We start from the raw sequence: 22,020 nt of genomic DNA on the forward strand, positions 1-22,020 counted from the left end.
CAATGAAGGGTGAAGCAGCCTGGGGGAAATGATATAGACTCATTAAGTCACAGAGCTTTTAGTAGGCACCGGCTGTGTTCCCAGTGTTACAAGGGATGCAAAATAAATGCCTGTTTCCTGCCTCTGGATACCTCCCAGTGATGTTGGGAGTACAAGCGGCTCAGACTGAGACAGTATAGAATCCACTGCAGGGTCGTATGATTTCGAGGAGCAGGTGATGCTTGACCGCCCATGCCATGCAGCGACCAATCTGGGGGGTCATGGCCAGCCCACTCTTTCGCACTGCTTTGTGGGGTTAACATGAACTGAGCCATCTGTTCCAGATAAGCAAATGAGAAGAGGTGGGTGGAGCGCAGAAAGATGTGTATTAAGCGGCCATGGATAACTCTGAGTCCTCTAGGAATCCGCAGAAGTTGGTGATATCCCATGGGGGTGGGTGAGGGAAGGACAGCCGGAGCTAACAGGCACTGTGTGCATTTACAGGCTGTCCTGGGCTGGGCTCTCGGGAGGCCCGTGGCATTTCTGTAGTGAGGAACAGCTGCAGCTGAGACAAGCTAGGAGGCCCAGCCTGAGTGGAGAAATCAGTGGGTTGCCAGGCACCCCTATAGTTCTTTGAGGCAGAGCCACCCAGACGAAGGGATGGCTAGAGGACAGAGGTGTCTTCCGTCTCCATTTCCCTGACTCTCATACCCAAACTCCACCTAGGCCCTCCTCCATCCCTGTTCAAGGAAGGCTGTGAAGCCCAAGTGACAACTGGGCCCCATTGGCTAAGCCATCGGAATAATTGGTGGCTGAGCTCCGTGTCGGTCACAGAAGAAGAGGTTGAAGAGAAGCCGGGGCCAGTGAGCAGAGAGGAAAGGGAGCGGTGTGGAGTCCTTGTGGATCGGAGTAAAGCAGATCCTGAGGTCCAAGTCACTAAGGGGACATCTGTGTCCTGAACCCTTGAACACCCAGAGGAAGTGAGGCTTGAATTTGGAGAGTACAGATAGGTACAACCTATCCCGTCTTGGCATCGCCGAGTAACCCACCAAGGCCAGGCCACCCAGTGAAGAATCCCTCCTCTCCTCCCCCTCCCCTTCTTTCCCTCCTTTTTCCTCCTCTTTCTTCCTCTCCCTTCCCCACTCCCCCTTCCTCCCCCATGATTCCCCTCTCCACATGTCACATCTAGCCACAGGCAGAAGCCAGCCCCCACTGCAGACCAATCTGCACATAAATGCCCCAGTGTAGCTAGAAGCCCCCTAGGGTTACTCTGTCGCTCCAGGACAGGCTCCCGGACAGGCCACCAAGCATGGTGGAGGCTCTTGTCTGGGAGAGACACAGGGATCAACCTTCTCACTCTCGCTGTGCTCAGGAAATGATGTCACAATACACCCCCCCCACCACCACCCCAGTGTGGACCGTAGCAGCTTCACCACCGGTCAGGTCCCGGGGAGAGTCCAGGCCCAGGTGACTCCCAGCTACCCTATCATCCCTTTCTCTTGGTGTTCCAGCGCTTTATTAAGTAGCCAGAGCAAAAATAAATCCTGTGGGTGTTCCTTGCCAGCTCTATTTTTAAGCAAGATCAATTAAGTAATTATCTGAGTCCAACCCAGTGTGCTAAATAAAACCAGCCACCGCTGAGCGTCATCAGCCCGGGAATCCGGGGCCTCTGGGCTTGGCGGGAGCGAGGCGTCTCGGGATCAGGGAGAGAACCGGGGAGTCACTTTTCCAACTTTAGATCCCATCACTCCCCACTGTGGCTTGACTCCATCACGAAATGATCTGATGTCACGATAGCACCACCCCCCTCCTCCTACCACACCCTGACCCAGGAGGACTTGCTTATGTTTTCATACTTTGTCCGTGACAGTCCCTAGATCCTGACTGTTCTTGTCTGGCCTCTCTAATAGTCCACGCCTGCCACCTCCTTTAAAATCAAAATCCAATTCACCTCATCTGGGAAACCTGTTGGTTTGATTTGGTGTTATTGTTGTTCTCTGGTGGATTTGCGTATGTGTGCCAGGTCACTACTAGTGTAAGGCTAGACCCCGGTCCTCTGCGCTTGCTGTAGCCCCGGGTATTCGAAAATGGGCTTTGGGGGCTTCCCTGGTGGTTCGGTGGCTAAGACTCTGTGCTCCCAATCCGGGGGACCTGGGTTCGATCCCTGGTCAGGGAAGTAGATCCCACATGCCGTAACTAAATGATCCCACATGCCGCAGTGAAGATCCCTCACGCAGCAGTGAAGATCCTGTGTGCCGCAACTAAGACCCAGTGCAGCCAGATAAATTAATTAATTAAATATTTTTTTAATGGGCGTTGCCAGTGGTTCTCAATCAGGGTCAGTACCGCCCACTCTCAGAAAGCTTTTCGGAACATCTGAGGGTGTTCGGAGTCATCCCAACGATTTGGCATGTTATTGACATTTATTATCTCAGAGTCAGAGACGCTAAATGTCCTGCGAGGATTATGGCAGTCCCTGAATGATGAGTTGTTAGAGGTATGCAGGCATGAAAGAGCACTGTGGGTACCGGGAATGGTAAGATATGACTCTGGAAAAGTAGGCAGGGGCCAGGTCACAGAAGACCTAGGATGCCTTGAGGGAGGGAGACTGGCAGAGCAAAGGCATGGACATGGAAGTGATCTCGATGTGTGAAGGGCCAGGTGGAAAGGCAGGAGTCAGGAGATAGGAGCAGGTGAGTGAGGCAGGCTCCTAAGGCCTTCCATCAGCCCTTCAGAGTGTGGTGGCCTCTATGGGCCATGCCCCCTCTGAGCTGTGGAGCTTTGAGCCACAGTAGACTGTGGATGTGCAGTGACATCGAATGAAGGGTGAGCTTTGGATATGGCCCAGTGTCTTCTTGGAGAATTCGGTTCTGGTCTCCACGTTAACATTATCATTGATGGGTTCTTTCCTCTGTATCTCTGTCCTTCCATACCTTTGGTTCCCTGTCTCCTTCACTCACTCCTTTCTCTTCCTTTCCACGCCCCTCCTCTGGCTTCCCTCCTCCTTCTAAATGAGTCCCCCTCCTTGTCCTTTCCCTGCCTGTTCACAGAAGATGATGAAGAAAGAAGCTCTTCTCCTCATCCCCAATGTCCTGAAGGTTTTCTTAGAAAATGGGCAGATCAAGTCGTTCACGTTTGATGGCCGGACCACTGTTAAGGTACCCACAGGGTCTCCTCTCCCGGATTGGTGTTGTCCTCTCTTAGGAGGTGCTCTCCTCTGGAGCACACACCCCTGCTGGTCCTTGGGTTCCTCTGAGTCTGCACCAAGCCGCTTGCTACCAGAGCAAGGTGGTCTTGGTCTTTGAACTCCTGCTTCTGGGAGCACCCTGTTGCAAAAACATACAGTCCTCGGATGACTGTGGTGAGGGAAAGTTGAATGCCCCACTGTGTGCTAGTGACTGTTTGTGTGTATGTGTGTGCGTGCGTGCACGCATGTACACGTACATGCATGTGTGTATGCATGCATGTGTGCACACATCTGCTAACTGTTTCGTGTCCATGTTACACTGCGTCCTTCAAGGAGTGCTTAGGAGCTAAGGAGTATGAAGATCATTAAAGCATTTATAAAGCAAAAGTGATTTAAATTGATACAATAACACCTACGCAAGTTTGCACACAGAAATCAACAAACCATCTCTCAGGAGATTAGCTCAGCCATGGCTGGCTTTTTAAATACCAACCAGCTCTTAAGCACTGAACCAAGATTTGAAAAGTCCACCAACAGTCCCTTTGGCTATTCCTTTCCCAGGAAGAGCAGTTAATGAGCTCTGATTCTTAACGGCTCAGCCAGGCATCTAGAAGTTGTAGTTATTCCCTTAGTCCTGAGGAGGAGAGGCGATGTACCATTAACCCTCAGGTTCAGCTCTGCTCTGGGATAGAAATATCTGCTCCTGCTTCTTCTGGATTCTCTCCAGAAAGAGAATGCCATCCCCAGAATGAATGTTTCCATGCAATCAGTGCTGCCTGCCCAGAAAACCCACCTTGGCCCACGAATGTCCTGAGGTGCCCCCGCTGGGGCTAAGACAACCCTATAAATAAAGCAAGCCCTGGGCCAGGAAACTTTCCCTAAGAGGAGTTATCAGGTGTTCAGAATTGGCCTTGCCAGCGGTTCTCAGCCAGGGTTGGCACTGTCCCCTCCCAGGTAGTTTTTAGGAATGTCTGAGGGTATTTGGGGTCATCCCCATGGTTTGGCATGCTACTGGCATTTGGCATCTCAGGGTCAGAGATGCTAAATGTCCTGCAAGGAATGGGACAGTCCCCGAATGATGAATTGTCCTGTCCAAAGTGCCAGTAGCGCCCGAGTTGCAAAAGCCTGGGCCTAACCCGTGTTGATTGAACCGAGAGTTTCTTAGGAAGGCTTAGGCCTGGGTGGGTCCCCCAGGGGACTTAGGACCAAAACACACTCCTTAGGGTGCCGCAGAATGGTCTCTTGACTATCGAAGGCTTCCTCTATGGGAGGGACATTGAAACTAGGCCACCCAGGGGTGTCCAAGTTCCCCTCCTCCAGATGTGGGTATCTCTCTGTGTCAGAATCCTCCTTTGTGTTAAATCATGGACCGGTATGTCCGTTGTCGATCTGTCTCCACACTGGAGCATTTACTCCTCTCTTTCCCCGTGGAGGCTCCTCTGAGCGTCCTCCCACCTCACAATGTCACCGCCGTTAGTGCTTCCAGGTAGCCCCAGCCTTCCAGGACAGCAGCGTCCCCTGGCTTGTGACCTTACCATGACTTCAGGGAGGGTGCACTGGCTGTTCATTGGAACTTGGACAGGCTGCCAGGCCTCTTGTCCCAGAGAGGTACCTGGGTGAATTGACAGCCTGGCATGGGAGCTGTTAGACTTGTAACACCGGTTGGCAATCACCAGCTTGGCCGTCCACAGTCCCAAAGCAGCCGAACTGCAGAGAAAATCTCATCTCTCCCTGCCAGCACTTCAGCAACACTGGCGCCTCTGTGACTACTTGGATAATACAAAGAGATATTCTCAAGTACCCACCAATTTCCAGCCTAACATTTGAATAGCTAAACAGCTGTCAATGTTCGCTGAGGGGCTTGTTTGGCAACCCTGGCTGGAAGGGAGCTTCGCATTCCCAAGCCTGCTTCTTTCCGGCCTTCGGGGGCTGAGCGATGCCGATTCTACGAACACACACGCTGGAGGCCAGTGTATGCTGAAGCCACAGCAAATAGATGGTAGAAGTCTCAAAACTGACATGTGGGCAGCCCCCATGGATCTGCTTCCAGACACCCTAATATCAAGAGTAGGACAGTGGAGCAGAGTGCAGAAGTAGTCAAATTCATGACTGTACATAAAACACATGACATTGTTCCTCTGCGTGGATGCATTTTTCAAGTTGCTAAATTGATCGTCTCTCAAAGCCAGCTAAATCAAAGATGAACATTTTGCCAGTAACTCCAGTCATTCAATTTAGGTTATGAATCCAGAAATCGTCTACTTTTTTTTTTTTTTTTTTTTTTGTGGTATGCAGGTCTTTTTTTTTTTTTTTTTAACATCTTTATTGGGGTATAATTGCTTTACAATGGTGTGTTAGTTTCTGCTTTATAACAAAGTGAATCAGTCACACATAAACATATGTTCCCATATGTCTTCCCTGTTGCGTCTCCCTCCCTCCCACCCTCCCTATCCCACCCCTCCAGGCTGTCACAAAGCACCGAGCCAATATCCCTGTGCCATGCGGCTGCTTCCCACTAGCTATCTACCTTACTACGTTTGTTAGTGTGTATATGCCCATGACTCTCTCTCGCCCTGTCACAGCTCACCCTTCCCCCTCCCCATAACCTCAAGTCCGTTCTCTAGGAGGTCTGCGTCTTTATTCCTGCTTTACCCCTAGGTTTTTCATGACATTTTTTTCCTTAAATTCCATATATATGTGTTAGCATACGGTATTTGTCTTTTTCTTTCTGACTTACTTCACTCTGTATGACAGACTCTAGGTCTATCCACCTCATTACAAATAGCTCAATTTCGTTTCTTTTTATGGCTGAGTAATAAGAAATCGTCTACTTTTTAATCATGTAATTGTGGCTTTGGCTTTTGTTAATTCCTAAGTTGCCGGACAAACCAGAGTGAACGTTCTGACTTATGGGAGAAGCTGAGGGGAGAACCAACACAGTGCCTGGCACTTAGGACACACTCAGGAGACAATTTGTTGAATGAAAGGAGAGAGAGGGGGAGGAAGGGCCATGACCTTCTTTTGCCATATGCCTGGCCTGGCCAAGTTCAGAAACACCTCCCTCCACCCCCTGCACCTGTGGTGTTCCCCAGGGCCCAGGCCTCTGAACAGCACTCCTGGGTCATTCTCCTCATCCTGGAGCACCATGCCTGGGCTACCATAAAGGCCAGTGTCTCTGTCTGGCCCACTTTCCCAGCGTCAGCCTTCTCCCCAGGACTATCTTTCTGGATGTTCAGTCCCCGTCTCCCATTTTGGGTCCTGTCCTGCTTAGAGTATCTTAGAGCTGGAAGGGATCTCTCTCTCAAGGCTCTTTTGTCTTCCACAGGATGTCATGGTGACATTACAGGACCGGCTTTCCCTGAGGTACATCGAGCACTTTGCCCTTGTCCTTGAATATGCCGGGCCAGAACAGAACCACAAGTTCCTGCTTCTCCAGGACAAGCAGCCCCTGGCTTATGTAAGTAACTCCTTTGTCCTGGCCTGATAGCTTTGCAGATGGCCTTTAGTAGAGAAGAGGCCACCAGGTACTCTCCTTCTGGAAAAGTCATCATGATATGCTCAACCAGCTCCCAGAAGTCCCAATTCTCAATCAAGATCTTTATGACCCACCCACAGAGGCCTTTTCAAATGTCTCTTGGGAATTCCCTGGAGGTCCAGTGGTTAGGACTCTGTGCTTTCACTGCCAGGGGCCCGGGTTCAATCCCTGGTCAGGGGACTAAGATCCCACAAGCCACACAGCACAGCCAAAAAGAAACTCTGTAAAATGTCTCTTGTGACCTAAGAAAGGCATGACAGTTGTTAGTCTTGGCGGTCACTAGTGGGGAAAGCATGGGATGGTGATTTACCGCGTGCAAGACTGAATTGAGCAGTGTCAACTCCACTGTCTCCTGGAGGTCCTGCTAGACTTTTCCTCCTGCGAGGGGAAACTTTACCTTCAGGGTGAAGGCTGTAACATGGAAGGATGAGCGAGTGGAGTCTAGTGAGACCTCTGAGGCTAGGACACGTGTGGGCTGGGAACGGGCTGGGTGCGACCAAGCATGGACAGCATGTCACCCGTGTCAAGTTCCAAAGTAGAGGAGGAGAAAGTGTCTTATCTTCCCAGCCTCTGGAAAAAGGCCAAGGAAATCCAGGATTGCTCGATAGTATTTTACCAGTGGTGATGCACCGTGGAGAGCAAGAGAGGCAACCAGGGCCAATCAGTGTTCCCAGGGAGTGGGGACTTCCTTCCCTGGTGGTCCAGTGGTTGAGACTCCGCGCCTCCAATACAGGGGACAGGGGTTCAATCCCCGGTCAGGGAACTAAGATCCCACATGCCGCGTGCCGCGGCCAAATAAATAAATAATTTCTCAGTTGCTTTAAAAAAAATATATTCCCAGGGAGGGAGGGAAGGAGTTGGAGAGGGACGGCTGGGAAGAAATGTCTGAAGGAAGCGAAACAAAAGCTGAAATCAGACACGCAAAAATGAAAGGATTTAGGAAAGAAGAATTCTTCAAGTTTAGCTCTCAGCCAGATGCAGTTCAGAGACTCACAGGTTCCCACCTGTGAAGGAAAGGTGGGTGTCCTGCCTGGAGGGAGGCCTAAGCGCCCCCCCACCCCTCGAGGGGCCTTGTGGATCCAACTGGTCTCTTGTTCCAAATGGGATTTTTAAGCATTTTTATTACAAAAAAATCTCAAATATACACCAAAGTAGAAGGAATTGGATAATGAACCCTCATTACCTATCCCAGCTTCAGCAGTTACTGGGATATTGCCAACTTGTTTCAGCTACACCTCCAAATGGGATTTTAAGTCTTTGATTTGCTTTCTCATAAGCAACTTCCTTTGCTTGAGGCTGAGCCCCTCTGCAAGGCAAAGGCATTAGCCCCACAGCAAGAAGGGTCAGAGAAGTTGCCAGGAGCCCTTGCTTCCTACCTCATGTCCTGGGCCTTAGGTTGTTGATAAAGGCCAAGTCGTGGATAAGTGGTTCGAAAACTCTAGTCACTTTGGGTCAGAAGGGCAGAAAAGACTTAAGTCCTCATCACTTTCCCCAGTGGTAATTGGAATCAGCCAGGCCCCGCCTTGAAGAGCCGCCGAGCTGACTCCTGGCACCCAGCCACTGATCCCAGCTCTCTTTTCCTCCCACCTCTCACCCCTGGGATTCAGGTAGTGCAGCGGACACACTATCATGGAATGAAATGCCTCTTCCGGATAAGTTTCTTTCCCAAAGACCCGGTGGAGCTGCTGCGTCGGGATCCTGCTGCTTTCGAGTACCTCTACATCCAGGTAGAGTCTGGCTTGGGGATACACAGACAGACAGACCAATGGACAAACAAGCTGGCAGGCTGTTCTGCCATCACAATGAAGTCGCTATGTAAGTTTTTCCAACCTTCAGGTAGCTCTGAAGGCTCTCTTATTTTCTGCTACCGCTGTAGGCCATGGTCAAGTTGGTTGGCCTGGCAACCTGAGCTGGCTCTGGCTCCAAGTCTTGTCTGTTTGTCTAGACAGATCTTATCAGTTTTCAGGAGGAAGCAACCCCAGTAACTCTGGCATCTTCACAGCATACCCTGGTTTAACAAGTGCATTTGAGTAACAGGAGGTCCCAATCCCCAATCCCGAGCTCCACTAAGGAGATGGTTCCCAGTTCAGTCCATCCAGAAACGTTTGCTGAGCACTTCCTCTGGGCCAGGCCCTGTGCTAGGTGCTGACAATCAAGGTGGTCAAAGAACTATCCTAGATCGCTAGAGCTCATAGGCAGATATGTGCACAAATAAAGGCAGTGTGACAGGCACGCACCATGAGGATGGCAGGGTACAATGTCAGTAGGGGCACTCAGGAAGCAATTTGCCAACTCTCCCTGGGAGGGGCACGATGCAGGCTTCACAGAGGAAGTGATGCATGCGTGCTGTTAGCCTTGAAAGATGAGTGGATGTTTGCTGGGTGCAGAGATGGATGTTTAGTTCAAATAGTTTGGAATTTGGTGACAGGACCTTGTCCACCCTCTCTCTCCCCTTTGTGATGATGTGTTCAGCTGTCTTCCTTTTTTATACTGAACAGCTTTAGTGAGGTCTAATTGACGCACGGCAAACTGCACGTATTTAAAACGGCAGTGTGATAAGTTTTGACGTATGTTTATATCCACGAAACCATCACCGCACTCAAGATATTAAACACATCCAACACCCCCAAAAGCCTCCCCAGTCTCCTTTGTAATTCATACTCCCATCTGCAGGCAGCCACCGACCTGCTTTCTGTCACTGCAGATTACTTTGCGTTTTCTACAGTTTTATACAAATGAAATCATACGGTGTGAACACTTATTTTGATCTCACTTCTTTCACTCAGCATAATGGTTTTGAGGTCCACCCATGTTGTTGTGTGTATCAGTAGTTCATTCCTTTTCATCGTTGAGTAGCGTTCTATCGTATGGATGTACAAAAATTTGTTTACAGTTCACCTGCTGATGGACATTTGGGTTGTCTCCATGTTTTGGCTACTACAAATAAAACTTCTATGAACATTCACGTACAAGTCTTTGTATGACATATGCTTTCTTTTCTCTTGGGTAAATACCTAAGAATGGAATGGCTTGATTCATACAGTAGATCTATCTTTCTTTAATTTCTTGAAGAAACTCCAGTGCTGTTTTCCAAGGTGGCTGTACCATTTTATGTAAGCAGCAGCCGTGTGTTAGAGTCCCAGTTTCTCCACATCCTCACCAGCACTTGGTGTTAGCCGTATTTTTTAAGTTTCCGTCATTCTAATAGCATGCAGGGGTATCTCATTCTGGTTTTCATTTGCATTTCCCTAATGACTAATGATGTTGAACACCTTTTCGTGTGCCTCCTTGTCATCATACAGCTTTTTTGGTGACGTGTCTATTCAAATCTTTTGCCCACTTTTTAAATTGGGTTTGTTTGTTTACTTATTATGGAGTTTTGAGAGTTATTTGTGTATTCTGGATACAAGTCATTTGTATGTTATTTGCAATTATTTTCTCCCAGTCTCTAACTTGTCTTTTCAGTCTCCAAAGAGTGTCTTTCACAGAGCAGAAGTTTGAATTCTGATGAAGTCCAATTTGTCAATTTGTTCTTTTATGGCTTGTGCTTATGATGTCATATCTAAGAAGTCTTTGCCTAATCCAAGGTCACAAAGATTTTGCTCTTAGTTTTTTCTAGAAGTGTTATCATTTTAGGTTCTACATTTAAGTCTGTGGTCCATTTTGAGTTAACTTTTATATGTGGTACAAAGTATTGACCAAAGTTCTTCTTTTTTCCATATGGATATCCAATTGTTCCAGCACCATTGATTGAAAAGACCATCCTTTCTCCATTTAGTTGCCTTTGTGCCTTTGTGAAAAATCAGTTGCCTGTATGTGTGTGGGTCATTACTGAGCTCTCCATTCTATTCCATTGATCTATGTGTCTATCTTTATGCCAACATCACACTCGTTTGATTACTGTAGCTTTATATTAAGTCTTAAAATCAGGTAGTGTCTGTTCTCCAACTTTGCTCTTTTTCAAAGTTGTTTTGGCCATTCTAGGTCCTTTGCATTTCTATGTGAGTTTTAGAATTAGTTTGTTAATTTCTACCAAAAACCTGCCGTGATTCTGATTGAGATTGTGTTGAATCTATACATTGGTTTGAGTCTTCCAACCCATGAACACAATATATATCTATTTAGGTCTTCTCTAATTTTTCTCAGCAGTGTTTTCTACTTTTCAATGTACAGGTCTTTCACATGTTTTGACAGATTTATCCTTAATTATTCCGTTTTTTGATGCTATTGTAAATGGTTTTGATTTTAACTTTAATTTCTGATTGTTGCAAGCATGTAGAAATACATTTGGTTTTGTATATTGATCTTATATCCTGCAACCTTGCTAACTCATTAGTTCTAGTAGTTTTTTTTTTTGTAGATTCCATTGGATTTTCTGCATAGATGATCACTGATGGAGTATTCCTTTTACACTCTCTCCTGTGCTGTAGTGATACCACTGTGGCTCTCTAGTCTCTTAGCTCATCCTGGTTTCACCTCAGCACAATGGGCAACTGGTCTAACCAAGGCTGAATCCTTGATAGCTGGGATTCTGACCTTCAGGGTTTGGGGGCTGTCATACCTTTGGCCAGTAGTTCCAGGAGACCCTTTTTAGGATAGCATAGGGAAGACTGACTCATCACTGCTTTGATCTGCAGACCCCAAGGAAAGAATATCTGCCCCATCCCTGCAATCCATCTCTCACTGTGGGCTTCTGGGCCAGAGACCTGTAGAGAATCCCTCCCAATGTCTCCTTCCTTTGTTCCCATCTGAGTTGGTAGAGGAGCCTCTGATGGCTGGGGCTGGGGGGCGGTGAGTATAGGCCCCAGAGAAAAGGCAGAAAGGTCTCTTGTAACAGGAGGAAAGAAAGGGAGTGTTGCCATGTCTCACTTTTGCAGCGCCCTAGATGTTCTGACCATTTGTGCCTTGCCATTGTGTGTACCAGTCACTGAGAAGGGGGCTGTCCAGTATCCGCTGAATGAAGCAAATAGTGTCTCTGAGACCTGAGGTTCCTCTGTTACCTCTTCCCCAAGGGCAGAATCTTCCTCTTCCGCTTGATCTAGGATGCTTACTTACACCACGAGTTTTTTCTAGGATATAAGGGAGTCCGTGGGGGTGGGGTGGGGGGTGGGGAGGGAACGTCTCCTTTAACTGACGGGTTTGGACTGCCCTCTCTCACAGAGTCGGAACGATGTCATCCGAGAACGCTTTGGAATGGACCCCAAGCCAGAGATGCTTTTGGGCCTTGCTGCCCTCCACATCTATATCACTGTCTCAGCTACTCGACCTAGTCAGAAGATCTCACTCAAGAATGTGGAGTGAGTTGCGCCAGGGCCCTTCCGGATGGGGGCAAATAGCTGTGTAGGGAGAAGGTGCAGTGGTTGAGCTGTGCTCTGCGTTTTAGGAATGTGGGCCTGGGATGGGAGTGAGAATTGGAATTCCTCACACCTAGACCAGGATGCCCTTGGGCTACAGCTTCTACTAGAGAACTGTGGCCAATGTTACTCGCCTGCCTCCAGCCCCTCTGTCTCTCTCTCCTAATCTCCATTCCTCCATCTCTGTCTCAGATTTCAGCTAGTTTCTGTCTTACCATTTTGCTTTCTCTGTCTCACCTTGTCTCTCTAATTTCTTACTTTTCTTCTGCTTTTAGGAAGGAGTGGGGCCTGGAACCCTTTCTTCCCCCCTCCCTCCTACAGGGCATCAAAGAGAAGAACCTCCGGAAATCTCTCTCTCAGCAGCTGAAGGCGCACCAAACACATCCTTCCAGCAGCACCAAGGTATCCAGAGTAGGCCACCGGGCACCCTGCTCGGGCACTAGTGGCCATGGGGGACTCCTGTGTGCTTTCCCAGCAGGTGTGGTCTTCTGGGGAACCCTCCCCCACTGTTTTTGACTTGGATACACATCTAGCTTGGCCAGATATGGGGCATGATTGTGGAGAGGGGTTTTCCCCAAGCCTGAGACACCCCCAGAGACTGCTCAGTGGCAAGTAACTGGGAGAGCCCAGGGTCCTCAAAGCAAAGGGACAAAGGTGCAGGAGGAGAATATTCTTGGGTCGTTCCACCCATTTAGTCAGTGCTGATGAAGCACTTGTGGTGTGGACAGCACTGGACCCTGGGGAGACATGTTTCCCGTGGAAACAACTGCTCTGTCCCTCATCAGCTTTCTAATTCATCAGCCCTGGTACAGGGAATTCTGGGAGATAAAAGCCCAGCCCCATGGGGCAAGGCCTGACCTGGAGAATGGGTCGCCGGGTGGCGGGTGGAGGACTCAGGTCACTGCTGTGCTCTCCCGAGCTTTCCCACTCCCTGCCTTCCCAACCCCGCAGGCCCTTCTCAGGCTTGCAAGGCTCAGTCTGCTTGCCTAGGAGGCAGGCGGGTGGTGAGGGGCACCAGAATCCACATGCAGATGGAGACAGTGGACACAGTTGCCCCCTTATATTCCACCCATGCCAGATTCCCTGCATTACCAACTAGCTTCTCTTTTAAGATGCAGATTTCCCCCGAGAGAGTTAAGCCATTCCTACTTTGCTGTGCATATTTAATCAGATTGTTTTCTTCCCAGCTGAGAGCTTCAGGGCTCCCAACCATCTCCTCAGCAAACACTTTTTCTGAGCGCCCCCCACCCCCAGTGCTTGGGCTGGAGATACAAAGATGAAGAAGGCCCGGTCTCTGCCCTCAAGTCAGGCACAGGCTGGTGGGGAAACAAGAGGCAGTCACAACACAGTGCGACCAGTGCAGGTGCCCTGGAAGCGCGGAGGAACAGCAGCCAGCCCAGCCTGGAGGAGATGGAAAAGGCCAGGAATCGGTGCATTTGATGCCAGAGTTGGGTCTTAAAGGACAGATAGAAGTTTGTCTAGATGAGTTGCGGGGAGGAAGACTTTCCCAGGCAGGGAGATCCAAAGAGATCAGCAGAAACCAGTGCGGAGGGTTCAAGGAAGCTGCCTGAGTGGGGTGCGGGCAAGAGAGGAGGCCAAAGAGGTTGGCAGGAACCTGTTCACGGAGGGCCTCGTGTGCCGTGGAAAGGGGTCATCCTTCACCCTGTAGGCAGCATGGAGCCACTGAAGGCTTTAAGCGGCCAGTGGTGTGATTATGTTTTAGGCTGTTCCCTCTAACTGAAAATGTGGAGGGATGGAGGGAAAGGAGTGTTAGTACTGAAGGTAACCCGGCTGCCACCGTGATGCAAGTGGGGGACATCCAGGCAATGACCACGGGGCTAGAGAAGAGGGATGGGTAGGGTGGAGAGGGACTCAGGAGGTAGAATCAAGATGATCTGGTGACTGGTGGCCCTCAGGTGAGAGGCTGAGGGAAGAGTCCAGTGTGACTCACAGGTTTCTGGCTCAAGTGCCCGGGGGATGCGGGTACCACTGATGGAGACTTTTCTGCCAGAGGAAGAGCAGGCTCGGGACTTAGAGGTGCTCAGGATAAAGGTACTGAGTGCGACCCCCAGTTGGGGAGGGCCAGTACCTAGTGGCCATCAGGGATCTCAGGAGAGAGGTATAGATGTCGTGGGGTGTTGGAGTTGGGGAAAGGCGTCGAAATTAACCGAGGAACAAAATGAGTAAGCTGGATTCTTCAGGAATGAAGATCGGGGGATAGGAGGAGGGTTTAGGAAGGGAGATGGGATGCTAGAGTCTGGCAAGAGCTGTCCGAACTGGAACCTTCCTGTGGTTCTCCCGAGCGTCCCACAGTGGGGCTTTCTGACTGGTCTGACTAGTGCCTGTCCTAAGCTGTTGACCCTCCTTCCTGCGAACATGGGTTTGCTTTTCCTGTGCACCTCAAGTTTCTCATATTTCTGAGTCGGTTGTTTCCACAGGGCTCTGCGATTCAGGCCAAACTCCAGTATCTTCGAATTCTGAATGAACTTCCGACGTTCACGGGCGTTTTGTTCAACACTGTGGGCCTGGTCAGTGAGGGCAGCGAGGGGGAGGGAACCCTTCGGGGGCGCTTGTCCTTGGCTGGGGGGACAGGAGAGACTCCATTAGATCTTTCAGGTGGCATGCTCTGTCCTCTTCCTCCTTCTTCTCCCTCTTCCCTCCCGTGGTGCTCTGGTCCCGCCTCGGGTAAAATGGTGAAAGTAGGAGGCAAAAAAATAAAATAAAAAATTTCAGGAATTCCCCGGCGGTCCAGTGACTAGGACTCCACGCTGTTACTGCCCAGGGCCTGGGTTCGATCCCTGGTTTGGGAATTAAGATCCCGCAAGCCTCGCGATACGGACAAAAAGAAAAGATAAAATGTAAAGTAGGAGGCTATATTTGTTTACAGTATCCCTCTAGGCTCTTTTGTGCCCCCTTTTCTCAATTTCAGAGGTTAGCAAACTTTTTTTATAAAGGGCCAGATAAGTGAATAGTTTAGGCCTGGCCGGCAGGCCATGAAGATCCCTGTCGCAACTACTCAGCCCTGCCGTTGCAGCAGGAAAGCAGCCGTCGACAACGCATAGACACATGGGCCTGGCTGTGTTCCAATATCTCTTTGTTTACGGGACACTGAAATGTGAATTTCATGTGATTTTCACATGTCACAAAATACGGTTCTTTTGAATTTTTTCCAAGCATTTAAAAATGTATAAAACCATTCTTAGTCCGTGAGCTGGACAAAAACTGGCAGAGGGCTGGATTTGGCCTGTGGGCCAGAGTTTGCCGACCCCTGCCCTGTTTCATTGCTCTTACCCATATTCCCTCAATCCCCTAGCCCAGACGTCCCCCCTCCCTGCCAGGGCCTTCACTATCGCAACGCTCCTCTCCAGCGGGGCACAAGTGGTCCCCCTAAGACTGTGCCCCAGGCTAGTTTACCCTAGTGAGCCTCCGTGAAAGGAAATTCAAATCATCTTGCTGACTGGATCCAGGTGCTTGTCACGCTCTGGGGAACACGCTGTCATGCTCGTGGGGCAACTGATGGAAAGCCGCTTACCGAAGCGTCTAGAGCAGATGGAATAGGTTCCTCGGGAATGATGCTAATGCCAGGGAATGGGCCGGCAGAGGGCTCAGGCTTGATGGCGTCAAGGAGCCTGTCACGACCACTTAAGGGAATCCAGTCCATCAGGCGCAGAGGTGGCCACTTACATACTGGGATTTGAGGATCACGGAAAGCCCAGTGCTGAAATTCTTATAGGTCATTCCTCTGGGGTAAGACTGCTGTAATGCCTATTAAAGGGCAAATATCTTCTTAGGGAGGGAGGTCCCCCTCCACTCCTCCAGTCATTAAGCGCCCAGTCAACCTTTGACACCTTGGGCAGAGTTACTTTGTCACTTCAGCTTTTAGCACCAGGTGAGAAGTGCAAGTTCAAGTGGCTGTTGGTGAGGGAGGGAAAAGACCAAACACAGGATGCCACCTGTTCAGACAGAGCACCAGGTGGGAGCCTTGAGTGGCCTGAGGCAACAAATGGAAAATCCCTGGGGCTTGGTAGGAAGAGGGTGCTTCCAAGGCGCCAAAATAAACCTCACCTATTTGACGATTTTGCTAGAACGAGCCCTGCTGCTGCCCTCTTCACTCTCCCTTCTGCTGAGGCTAATGTGTCCATTTGGACCGATGATCCGGGGCCCTGGCCTGAGAACAGGGGCATCCCAGACCATTTCCCCCTCGAGGTTGTCCTCTGGCCCTGGCACTGAGCTCCAGATGTTTCCAGACCTTCCAGCAGAACCGGTCCAACGCCTGTTTTCTGTTTCCTCCTCCCGCCTCCTCTCCTCACTTCCTCTGCCCTTCTTTCTTTGAATGCTGCCCACCACGCTGGGGCACCAGGATGAGAAGCAGTCGGCCACCACCCTCCTAGTGGGACCCCGTCACGGCATCAGCCATGTTATTGACCTCAAAACCAACCTCACCACTGTGCTGTCCGAGTTCAGCAAGATCAGCAAGATCCAGCTGTTCCGGGAGAACCAGGGCGTGGCCCGGGTGGAGACCAGCATCATGGATGCCAAGGTAAGTGCGGCTTCGAGGGGCTACTTCTTCCCAGGAACAGGCCTTGGGAACAGAGGAAGAAGTAAACTTGAGAAACAGAGTGTCAACCCATTAGGTGAGGTTCAGTGATTCTGAAGTGGTTCAGACCCTGGGCCTTTGGGGGCTCATCTTTCTTTCTGTTCTCAACCCTCTGGGACACTGTCTTGACCCCATATTAAGATCAGGCGGTGCTAGGAGAGGGTAGAAAGTGTCTGATTAACCTGTGACAGGTTTTCAGCAGTGGGCAGGGGGATTGGGGAACTTGGAGCTACCTCCCAGGCCATTGCTTCCCAATCTTTCTCGTGTCACAGCACACAGAGAAAATTATATTCGTGCAGGACACTGGGTTGAATGGACCAGCCCCGGGGACTCTGGCCACCCCAGGCCCCGCCTGGCTGCCCCCGAGGCTGAAGGGATATGTGCATGCCAGTTAGGGAGCTCTGCCGTAGGCGTGCACACTTGGATCCATGGATGAGAGGGTGTCTGAGTATGTGGACAGAACCAAGGGGGCCTGGGGAGACAGGGAGCAGGCAGAACCTCGTCCCCATTTCACCTCCCAGGGTCCAGCTCTTCTCGAATCTTAGAACCTTTCCCATAGATCAGCTCGTTCAGACTGGCAAGCAGCTGTCGCCTGTGCAGAGTCTGACAGCCGTGGTCAGCCGCCTCCTCCATGGCTCTCCTGTTTCAACACCCAGTGACCAGTGTGGGTGGCGGAAGGCCTGCCTGCCAGCTGGCGGATGCTCTTAGAGGAGGTGCAAGTTTCCTTTCTTAAAGGATTTCCCGGGGGGAGATATTGTTAGCAGATTAACAGGTGGAACGTTTGCTCTTTCTAAAAGAGCAAATTATTTATTTGTGTCTTTGTGAAACCCAGGAAGCTTTAATATGTTAAGTTTTCCACCTGTGATTCACAGGCTTCCCATTGGTTTAGGAACCTGCCCGGAGCTGATATTTCATTGGCTTGTGGCCACTTCCTCAACCAATGATTGCTGCCCTCCTCAGATGTTGCTGGGTAAAAGGCCAAACGGACAGGTAGGGAAGCGTGGGAGGAAAGACAAGACATGCAGGGGAGATATGGCTTCCTGAGAAATAAAAAGGTTTTAAAACTGAGAAACACCTTTCCAACCAAGTCTCCTATGTTCTACGAGTGATTCTCAATGTTGGCTACACAATAGAATTTCCTTGAGAGCTTTTAAAAAATACAGATGATTGGACCCTACTCCCAGAGATTGTGATTTAATTGGTCAGGGTACAGCCTGAGCGTCAGGATTTATTTCTTTTTCACTTCCCAGGTGATTCTGTAGTACAGCCAGGTTTGAGAACCACTGACCTCTGGGTCCAAAGCTCTGGGAGGAACCAGCCCAAGCAGGGTCAGTGGATGTTGCCTGAGTGAGGAACACTATTCTCATTTCTAGGAGTGATCTGGCCACAGTTGTGGACATGAATGCTGCCCAGGAGGGGTCTCGCTCTTAGTGGGGAGACTCACAAAGGCACATGACCTGCCTTAATCACACCACATTGGAACATGTATGGAGTTCTGGAATCAGACAGACCAGGTTCAAATCCCAGCTCTACCACTTCCTAGCTGTGTGGCCTTGAAAAGGTGTCTTAACTTCTGTGAACCCTGATTTCCTCAACTGCAAAATGGAGTGCCTTCCTCCATAGGTTATCGTTCAGGATTAAATGAGAAAATGTAGGTAAAACGTCTTAGGACACTGCCTGACACAGAGTAAGTAGTCAACAAACGAGACCTGTTATTTTTGCCGAAGCAAAACAGCAATGAGGAGAAGTTCATATGAAGTAAAATTTTGTAGGTAAGTGTGGTGTGGAACATGGAACAAAAGAAGAGGAAGGGGTTAACCAGAACTGGCTTCCCACAAGAGGGTATTTGAAGCTGGATCTTGAAGTGATAGGCATGGATTAGCAGGGAGAAGTGGGATGTGTTCACAGGAAGAGAGTAAGCACAGAAATAAGTAAGCCATATGTGCAGGTCGATAAGCATAGTTGCTTGACTGGAGAGGAGAATAACGAGAAAAGAGATTGGAGAGAGATTGGCAGTGGGCAGAAGAAGCTGGTGAAAAGCTTCGAAGGCCAGTCCGAGGAATTGAGAATCCTAGTGGGAATCCACTGTGGGCCCTTGAAGAGAGGAGTGACAGGATGGAAGCTGACTGGGACCAGTGTACCAGATGGATGTCTGCAAGGCTAGTGCCAAGCCAGGGAGGCGGGGAGGGGATCGTAGTGCTAGTGCAGGTGTGAAGTGACAAGGGCAGGGCCTGAGCTGGAGGAATAGCAGTGGTAATGGAAAAGAAAGAGTGAGGATGGAACGTAGAATCACTAAGAGTGCGTGCGTGTCCCCTTACACATTCCTGTCTTGCACACACAAAGCATAAGTCATACGTAACCCTTACTGCCTGCTGCCTATATCCTGAGTGCACTGAACGACAGTGCTGCGCACGCAGCACACGGACGGTCCAAATCGTGGGTGGGTGAAGAGGTGAGAGCCTACATCGCAGGATAAACAGGACATCGTGTTGGTGCATGGAGGGGGCTACGAGAAGGTTGCACTTTGCTGAGTGAGTGCTGTGGAGGCAAGAACTCAAAGGTACCGGTCCCCTGGGACTCAAGGACCGTCATCTTGTACACTTACTCCTCCAGGCCCCTGGATTCAGGGATGCTAGCATGAGGTAAGGCTACCCCAAAGCCAGTCCCCTCCCTAGCTGGCATCCCAAAGTGCTGGCTGCGTTTGAGCTCCCAGGGCACCCCAGGAAGGAGATGGGGCTAGAGCATGTCAAATTAATGCCTGCTGTACCTTCTCAGGGCTGGCCATGCCTCCAACTCCATTCTCCTTTTCTCCTTTTCCATTTGAAGATGGCCTGGGCATATTTAGTTACAGTTTTCACTCAGCTTACTTGCTCTTAGCGGGGCAAACGTGAGGTAGTATGCAAATATCTTTCTTCAGGAGACAGCACAGTCTGGGAATGAGACAGCTCTGGGCCACTACCATACCCCATTACCACAGGAGCCCGTAAGGGGGGAAAGTAAACCATCAAAGGAAAGTCCCAAGGGATCTCTTGCAGTCCAGTGTGTCTCCTCTTCTCGTGTTTGAGCCTTATTGCTCTCGTGCTTTCTGTCGGGACAAGCATTACATTAGACGTCATGATCATTAAAATTCTATTTAAAATAAAATGTTGCTTCTGAAGGTTTCTAAGAAAACCTATCCAGTCTCTTTGCTTGCCTGCCTTTGATTTGATTTTTACCCCTGCTGGCAAAAATTGCTTCTGTGTCCCTTTCGCCAGCTGCATTTGGCCGGTGCTGGGACCCAGTGGGCTGTGGGTGGATGCAGACGAGAGGCTGCTGATGTGCTGTGCTGAACCAGTTCGGGCTGTGTTCTGCCCTCTCTGGGCACAAGGTTTTGCCTTCATGCTGTTTTATTACCGACATTGGGCTGTATTGGGGGTAAGAGAGAAGAGGGGAAATTGAAGGCAGACAGTTAAGTCCATCAGCCAGTTAGGCACTCAGCCTCCGATCTGTCCATCGGCCAGCAGACCAGCCAGCCAGGCGGCTAACCAGTCAGGATGTCAGGCTGGGAGGCATTGTGCCTGTCCTGCAGACAGCTCGTCAGCAAGGACATCAGCGAGTCAGGCTACTCTGCAGCCAGCTAGTCTATCAGTCTGTCAGCCAGTCAGCCTGTGCTTTGGTCCAGTGGTCTCTCATTCTGTTTGTCAGCCAATGCCATTTCCTCAAAGAAGCTCCCTCCAGCTTCTGAAACCAAAGTAGTCACACATGCACACATTCACACCCACCCATCCACCCATCCCCCAGTCCAGGGTATTCTGTGTTCTGGTAGGTCTCTCTACTTTTCCTTCATAGTGCTTATCATACCTTGCAATCATATTCCTCTGTGTGATTATTTCATTTATGTCTTTGTGTTTTTTTTGGCCACACCACGAGGCTTGTGGGATCTCAGTTCTCCGACCAGGGATTGAACCCAGGCCACCACAGTGAAAGCGCTGAGTCCTAACCACTGGACCACCAGGAAATTCCCTTCATTTATGTCTTATTTCCTGATGGTTTATAAACTCCACAAGGGCAGGACCTGCGTTGGCCCCATTCTGGGATGCACAGCTGCACATCCCAACGGGTCGCGTGGTCCATGAGCCATCTAGCCAGTGCGTAGCAGCTTGCTGGGTGGACAGAGTGGGGCACGGGAGCATTTCAGTCAGAGGGAACAACATAGGTTAAGGTATGAATGGGTAAAACGACAAGGCCTCTCTAGCACCCTGTAAATGCGGTGGTGTTGCTGGAGCATACGGTGAGGGACGGTGGCGGGAGGAGGGCAGAGTTAGTGGGAGATATGCTTGGAGCTATAGGTTGGGTCACAAGAGGCTTTGTGTGATGTTGGAAGGCAGTGGGTTTTAGGTGATGTGCTATTAAAGATTTTAAGTGAGAGTTGTGTTTTAGGAAGACACTCAGGCAGCAATATGGAGGTGAAGTGGGTAGAGCCTAGAAGCAGAGAGGCCAATCAGGAGGCTGCTGAAGGTCTTGAGGTTAGTGTGTTCCCACCTTTTCCATATCATGAAAATGCCACAATTTGTACGACCCACTGGAATAAACAGATGAGGCACCTTGTGGCCAGAGGCAACAGGACCCAGAAGCCGAGGGGCTCAGGATCTCAGCACACTTGTGACCCATTCATATATACCTTGAGAAGTTTTTGGCCTTGGAGGAAGATGTTGAGGGTCCGAAATAAAGCAGTGGCAGCAGGGACGGCCATGATGTCTGTGAACGCTCTGGAGGCCAGCTTAGCAGGTCTTGGGACCTCATAGTAATGGCGGTAGCAGCTATCCATACCCAAACCTCTGTCATTGGTGGTAGGGGGTGAGGCAGAAAGGAAGGGCATCTTATTCTCCCCCACCCCCATTCTATTCCCCTTCTGTCTCTACTTTGTTGTACCCAGAGTTGACCATTCTGTTGTGATTAAGAAGCATGCATTAACTGGAGGTACAGACATCCCCTCTGCCCCTTACAAATGGTGACCCAAAGGTAACATCTCATCCCTGGTCCCTTTCTCACTGGAGAAAGGAGACATTGCTCTTCTGAGTATGGATGGTTCCTTTTTTTTCCTGATGGTATTGAATGAGTTCCATAGGAGCATCGCTAACTCATTGCCTGTGGGGCAGAATCCGAATGCCTTACCGTGGCGTGCTGTATAATTGGATGAACAATAACTATTAAACTCAAGAGAGGATTCGATCCAGCACGAGATTGTACGATATAGACCCAGCACTGTACGAGCTCTGAGATAGGAAGAGTTCAAGGGGGAAATAGACTAGAGATGGTGACTTTGGGATCCCCAGCTCAAAAGTGAAAGTTGATGCCCTCGTGGAGAACTGAGGGCTGAGCACTGAGC

General features: G+C 49.9%; 1 protein-coding gene across 1 annotated transcript in view; it reads left to right on the forward strand.

Moving 5' to 3' along the window:
* Nucleotides 1–3,032: 3,032 nt before the first annotated feature.
* FRMPD3 (FERM and PDZ domain containing 3) overlaps nucleotides 3,033–22,020 on the forward strand; it is a gene marked incomplete at both ends in the record, with an annotated part of 44,198 nt that continues 25,210 nt past the window's right edge. The window contains 7 exons of the mRNA XM_082864625.1: nucleotides 3,033–3,137; nucleotides 6,492–6,623; nucleotides 8,309–8,428; nucleotides 11,862–11,998; nucleotides 12,331–12,457; nucleotides 14,494–14,583; nucleotides 16,416–16,595. Coding sequence (XP_082720751.1) covers nucleotides 3,033–3,137; nucleotides 6,492–6,623; nucleotides 8,309–8,428; nucleotides 11,862–11,998; nucleotides 12,331–12,457; nucleotides 14,494–14,583; nucleotides 16,416–16,595 — 891 coding nt within the window. The remainder of the gene's footprint in view (nucleotides 3,138–6,491; nucleotides 6,624–8,308; nucleotides 8,429–11,861; nucleotides 11,999–12,330; nucleotides 12,458–14,493; nucleotides 14,584–16,415; nucleotides 16,596–22,020) is intronic.

Source organism: Leucopleurus acutus (assembly GCF_964270905.1).
Source record: "Leucopleurus acutus genome assembly, chromosome: X".
Classification (NCBI taxonomy): Eukaryota; Metazoa; Chordata; class Mammalia; order Artiodactyla; family Delphinidae; genus Leucopleurus; species Leucopleurus acutus.